General features: G+C 41.9%; 1 protein-coding gene across 1 annotated transcript; it reads right to left on the reverse strand.

Annotated features, from left to right (window-relative positions):
• Positions 1-4,255: 4,255 nt before the first annotated feature.
• On the reverse strand, positions 4,256-5,257 carry LOC147716830 (olfactory receptor 5AP2-like). Its single transcript, XM_086919789.1, has one exon. It carries the CDS (start codon positions 5,255-5,257, stop codon positions 4,256-4,258), a length of 1,002 nt encoding a protein of 333 aa, XP_086775915.1.
• Between the last annotated feature and the right edge of the window lie 1,823 nt (positions 5,258-7,080).

Raw genomic sequence — 7,080 nt, forward strand, 5'->3', positions numbered from 1 at the left:
AAATATTTCACTTAATTTCACAGTGGGATCCCCCATTATAAATCCTTAAAAGTGAACTCGTGCAAAGGCGCATAATAGATAAAGTGACTCATGCTTACATCATTTAGTGAAATTATTGTATAGATATTTTACATTTCGCATTTCAATTTGGTTAAAAGTAAAATTCATTATAGCGCATAGTTGTTAGGAACATCTTAGAGGACAATTCATAAATAAAAAGTTCATATAAGGGACATATTCATATTAATTCATACAGTGCTTCATGTTAATTAGCAGTTCATTACTTGATAACTGCAAAGATCTAAGACACTATAGTAAATAAGAGCACCATCAGCTAAAAATACTATACACATTACAATTTCATAATTATAAAAGGAGGAAGTCGGTGACACAATTAAAACCAGCTAAAAAAGAAAGACACCCGGATAAAAACTACCCTGATATCTAAAATCAGCCAGAGATAATTGATCATTATTTTCACTCAATTAATACTTATAATCTGTCCAAAAACAAAAAATGGTGGTTTTAAAAGACAGATTTAATATGAGTACAAAATATGTGCAAATCTAGCAATTGTATATTCCTAAATTCCTCCTTATTGTAAGATGGGTATTTTGTTGCCGTGTCTTGTTGTTGATTACACAAATACCTATGGGGGACCTCACATATATTACTGATTACATCTCATAAATATGTATGGAGGTCCTCCGTGGTATTTAATCCCCCGGGCCATTTGGCATCAAATTCCAGAATGTATTTCGTTTCGGTTTTACGCATAAGGGCCTCCCTATCTCCCCCTCTTTTTGTGGCAGGGATTGACTCAATAGCAAAATATTTTAAACACTGAGGTTTGCTATTGTGGAAGGCCTCAAAATGCCTGGCAACTGGATAACTTTGATCTTTGTTAGTTATCGCACGCAAGTGCTGCAGGATACGTTTGTGGATAGGTAGTTTTGAACTCCCTACATATTTTAGCCCACATTCACATTCCAAGATGTATATACAGAATTCCGTTTTACAAGTCAGATGTTGTTTGATTTCCCTCGGGATTTTTGGGATAACCGTGGTGTATTTTTTGGTGTTAACACCATGCTGGCATGCCTTACACGCAAAGCATTTATAGAACCCTTTGCTTATAGGGCGCCAGGGTTCCTTACTAAAACATTCCTTGCTTTTCTTTGTTAGGATAGAGCCCAAACTCATACCCTTTCGGTAGGTTATTGAGGGATTGGTGGACATCAAGCTCCCTATAACTGGGTCATCCTGCACAAAGTGCCAGTTGCGCCTTATTATACTCCTAAGTTCTTTTTCTTGTCTGGAGTATGTCAAAACTAGTCTGACTGAATTGCCTTCTGTACTCTGAGCCTGGCTCGCTTTTTCACTGGACTTTAGTAGATCACCTCTAGCTTTAAGTCGTGACTTCCTGATGGCGGTTTCTACTGTTCTGGCCCCATATCCTCTTTCCACAAATCTACAAAGACTTTCTTGTTGTTTAACCTGGATATCCTCTTCATTACTGCATATACGGCGGATGCGTAGCATCTCACCGTACGGGATTGATTTTATCAGGTGTTTTGGGTGGGCACTTGTAGCATGTAAAAGAGTGTTCCCCGCTGTAGGTTTTCTAAAAAGGGTAGTACTAAGAACATTATTATCTAGAAAAACACGCACATCTAAAAATGTCACCGACTCCTTGCTGATACTAGAAGTATATATATATAATCTGATGGATTCATAGTGACTTCGGTTCAGCCTGTTTCTGAGAGACACGGACTAGTTGTATATGCCCAGCGCCGTGGGGTTAGAATAAAGAAATGGGACAGCTTGAGCCTGCAATGGATACGTTAATGTTAGAGCTGGTATAGCAACTGAATGGTCAATCACGTGTCAGAAGTAGGCAGAAAAAGCTCCATACACAATGTAGTCTATTTCTTACATAGCTTTGCTTGAATGTACCTATATCCTTTCTCATTGCCTTTCTCCATGAGAGTGTCCGTTTTCCCAGCCATGCTCATTCTTCCTACCTCTCACTTTGAAAGCTGTTCTACTCTCCATGGGTGAATGTGCTAATACAAAGTACTATTAGTCAAATACCTCGTTCTTCTCACGTACATTGTGGAACATAACTCAGAAGCACATATGAAAGCTGATTTTTGTAGTCTTGCATTCTTCTGAGTATATAATATTGTCATTTACCTAAAATACTCCTTTTCCTGACAGCTGTATTCACATACCTAGGTACCTCAGTCGAGAGGAATTAGGTAATACAGATATACGTTTGGAACACATTCACTCACATTGTTCCACCTGTCAATTCACCCTGTTGCAATCTTGATTGGCAGGGTAAAACCTTCTTTCAATGTCACTAATTTGTGAGCCTGATGGTTCACCTATAATACTGTGAATGTAGCACCCACCTCTCACACCCTCCGTTGCAAAATGAAGTTTAAGGTGTCGTGGCCTTCCTAATAACATGTCTGGCAGAAGAGTTTTAAAGCAAAACCTACCAAGGGAGTTATATCTCTGAAGACTCTTCAGGATCTAAAGGAAATTCACTCCGGCATTGCCTTCAGCCCCCTCCAAAAGCCTGTCAGATCCAATGGCCACATATAGCATAACATATATATTCCCTTCGAATTATTACTTTTACAGCTGCAGGTATTTAGAGGAGTTAAGATGCTCAGCAGCTGGAATATTTCACGAAGCATGTTTAGATCACATTGCAAATATTTATGTGGAGTAGCACATGTTTAGCCATATGTTAAATGTTGGCGCCCGTCACCTCATTGGTTTCTCACATATTTCAGATGTATCACCACTGCGTGCATCCGAGACCAGTCTTTCCCACTGTACGGTGTAGGTAAAGATTGGACGCATATAGTTGCCCTGGGAAGAGGACTGAAAGTAATCAAAGCAGCACCAAGCGCTGCTGTGCATTACTTTGGCTGAAGTAGGCATTCCATGACAGGAATATGAGCGTTCCCATGGAACCACTCATGGCTTTTTACAAAAACACTATTACCAAAGAGAAATGCTTTCTTTTTCTGACTTTGCATGTCTGCTGCACTGTACAGCTCACATACAACATAGGAAAAGTTTATAAGTTAGTCTAAGGATAGTGTTTTGTACTAGAAAGGAACCTTCCCTGTACAATACTAAACTTGACAAGAACACTTTTGCACTAAAATACAAATGTGTGTACGGTGGGCTGGTAGACTAACTGGCACCAGCGCTTGGGTAAGTGCTGGACAGTGTAACATCTCTGTAGATATGACCGTTTCCTACTCTCCCTGAATAATACAATACAACGCAGTAAGGGGGTCATTAGGATTGCGATTTTTCCGCTTCCTCCGGGCCAGTGGAAGTGTCCGCCGGCCATGAGGATGCGGAAAAACCGCTGCAGAGCCTTCAAAGACCCCCCGCCAGATTAGGATGGCTGGGGGGTCAAGAAGACCGTCTGCCGCTTTTCCGCTGCGGTCACCTTACGACTGCGGCGGAAAAGCTCTAATATGGAGGCGGTGTCTAACAGACACCGCCAGCCATATTAGGATGGGCGTGAACAGATGCATTTCCGCAGCGGCTTCTCTGCCGTGGAAAGGCATACGGTGAATTCTTTGGGGGCCCGTTGCGGGCCCCCAGGATGACGGGGGGTGGGGGGTGCACATGGGGGTACCTATGGTACCCCCCTGCATTTGCATGCACAAAGCGGCAGGCACTGCGCAGTGCCTGCCGCTTTCTGCATGCAAATGCGAAGCATGCAGTTTTAACATAGCGGCGGGTGCTGCTTCAAGCAGCACCCGCCGCAATGTTAAACATACAGGATGTGACCGCCAGGGTGGCGGTCATATCCTAATTTGCACAGAGGGACCGCCGCTGCCCTTGCGGACGGTCCTTCCTCCTCTGGGGTGGCGGACAGACGCTGGTCCGTCCGCCATCCTAATAGAGCCCTATGTTTGGCTACTGCTCCACATTGCGAAACATTTTAGTAAATATACCACTCAGTGCCACTCTTATGCCTTTGCTCCTTGCCACATTCCATACTAGTGATAATGTAAAATGTGAATACAGATTTTACATTCACAATGTTTGCAGAAAATAACCAACTATTTGAGTACCACAAGGACAACTTAAGAACTATTTGGTTGAACTCAGCAACCGCCTTTAACCTCCTTACTAACAAGTCTTTTATATGTCCTTGAGAACTTGAAAAATGAAACTTGAACCATGCTCGTCTCTTTTCAGGCAGCTCTAGAATTTAAAAGTTTTGAGATGCAGAAAGCTTCTGCTTGGGGGATCTCTGGTTTACAATTCTGCTATTTTCGAGAGTGCCACGTATTTTGACTATGGCTTTGATCAAGGCTCCCTTCACTTCCTTGTTCCTCATACTATATATACATGGGTTACACATTGGTACCACAACTGTGTACAACAGAGAGATCACCCTCTCCCTATCCGAGGTATAGCTAGAAATTGGGCGCATGTAGTTAAATGTGATAGTTCCATAGTATATGATGACAACTGTAAGGTGGGACGAGCATGTGGAGAACACCTTAGACTTTCCTTTCGAAGAACTGATTTTTATTATAGTGGAGATAATGTGAAAGTAGGAGCAAACGACTATCAGGAAGGAGAAAACTGCAAAGACAACTGAAGCGGCAAGCATCAACATTTCATTAATATGTGTATCCGCGCAGGACAACCTTAACATTGGCTGCATTTCACAGAAGAAATGCTTGATTTGTCTAGACATACAGAAAGACAGTCGAAAAACAAGCATCGTGTGGAAAAAGGAGTTCAGAAGACCAGAGACCCAACAGCTGGCAGTTAAAGCAACACATATCCTTTGATTCATTCGGACATGGTAGAACAGTGGTTGACAAATGGCAACATGGCGATCATAAGCCATGACAGCAAGTAGAAGGCATTCAGTTGCCCCTAAAGTCAATGAGAAATACATCTGCATGGCACAGCCCACAAATGAGATAGATGTATCCCCTGTCAATAAATTGAACAACATTTTTGGCACAATGGATGTGGTGTAAAAGATGTCTATGAAGGATAGGTGACTGATGAAAAAGTACATTGGAGTGCGAAGATGAGAATCCAGTCTTTGAAGTAGGATCAGAAGGAGGTTCGCCACCACGGCCAGCAGGTACATGACAAGGAACAGAACGAAAAGCACCCAGTTTACCCAGGGAAGATCAGAAAACATCATGAGACGAAATGATGAATCCAAGGTATGATTTTTAAGCTCCATTTTCTTTCATCCGATATATCTGTAGGATAAAGCAGATGTGACTTCCTTGCTATATTAATTATAAAACGCATTCTAATATTGGTTTAAATGCATAATCAGGCGCTATTCTTTGTGCAGGTATGGCACTGTAAAGGTTATTTAGCTTTAAAGATAAACATGCCAATTTAAAATATCAGGCAACGACTACGATCTTGACCCCCCCCCCCCCCCTCAGCAAGAATTGGCATTCATTAGTATTCCTCAAAACTAACGACGGTACATTTGAGTCATAAATTTGGAAATTCTTTAGTCAGACATATTTCCCTACCAGAGTTGTTAGAAATTGGGTTGTTGGTTGACTGGGGTGCAAGCCCTGGTCAAACAGCAACCACAATCCTAGTCAGGGTAAGGTACAAGCAAACCCCAAATTATGCTGTGCTCACCCTCTGGTAGACTGGCACAGAGCAGCCAGGCTTAACCTAGAGGCAGTGTGTAATGTATTTGTGCAACACTTCAAACAGTACAACAGTAAAAACACCACACAAAAAGATCACACACCAGGTTAGGAAAATACATCTGAATTTAATAAATAAAGTAACATCAAAACAACAAAAATCCAATTAGAAAACCGGATGTATTAATTTTTTAAGTTTAAAGTAAAAAATAGCGCCAAAAAGCACAAAGCGTTATTGGGCATATCAGGTCGCACTCGACAGGGACAAAGTCACAAGGTAAGGCTGACTGCAGTGGAGCACGGGCTAGCTAAAGGGATCCAGTTAGGCCCGCTGAACAGAGAACCTTAAATCTGGCCGAGGAATATTGCGTGAGTCTGCTCAGAGATGTGTTGCTCAGTGAAGAAGTTCAGTCAGTTCCTCTGATAATCACCTTAGACCTACTTCCAAGGGTCCAGGACTGGAGTGGCACCATCTGGCAGAGTAGACTCACAGATAGCAGAGTTCAGGTGCAGATGCAAGTAGGTTGAAAGCCTATTGTGGCCCTGAGGCTTCAGATCAGTAGTTCAGCCAACTAGCCCTTTGAGTCACTCTGAGTTCCGGATGCAAGAGATGTATGTCTAGTCTTTCTCACCAAAGCAAGAAATGTACTCGAGTGGTGGCGTCTAAGGATCAGTAATTATACCTACTGTTTCTTTTTAAGTGGGGGAGACTTCATAGACATGCCATTGACGTTTATAGATGTCATTCCTTCTTGCACTGGCTTTAGACTCTCTACGGAGGGACTCAGCCTATTCTTGTGTAAATGAGGCTGTGACCAGCTCCTCCCTCTCATCATGCCACAAATCCCCCAATGAGACACACACACCCTCCCATTGTGTGGTGCTGTCTAGAAGGAATATGCAAAGCCAACTACACCTGGTCTTTTGATCAGAGACAGCCTGCATGCACCAAATGGCTGAAGAAAGAAAATGCCAACTTTCTAAAAGTAAACCAAAAATATGTTCTAACTATCTCAAAGATGAGTGATTCCAGCAGATCTGGATCCAGTTTATAGCAGAATTTTAACTACAACAAACTGGCAAGTTAGTCTGTGTGGGACCAAAGCCAATTATTTACTTCACCAGCAAGAAATTGGCAACCTATCAACCAAATACGAACATGAAATGTCTGGATCTTGTGCTTAAATTAAAGATATGAGTGATACATAGGCTCTAGTGGCATCTTTCCAACATAACAGTGTTGTTTCTTCACAATTGTACAATAAACACAGCAGCTACAGGTTAGACAAAAAAAGTATAAATTGTATTATTGGCATTTTAACCCATGTTTGTCATGTCTACACTGGTCATTCACATGCGATTGGAGTAAACAGTAGCTTGCAGTTGCACA

Source organism: Lissotriton vulgaris, chromosome 5 (assembly GCF_964263255.1).
Source record: "Lissotriton vulgaris chromosome 5, aLisVul1.2, whole genome shotgun sequence".
In the NCBI taxonomy this organism is placed as follows: domain Eukaryota; kingdom Metazoa; phylum Chordata; class Amphibia; order Caudata; family Salamandridae; genus Lissotriton; species Lissotriton vulgaris.

What these genes read in the sequence shown, in the direction of transcription:
- LOC147716830 (XM_086919789.1), bottom strand. Translation starts at nt 5,257, where the DNA reads ATGGAGCTTAAAAATCATACCTTGGATTCATCATTTCGTCTCATGATG.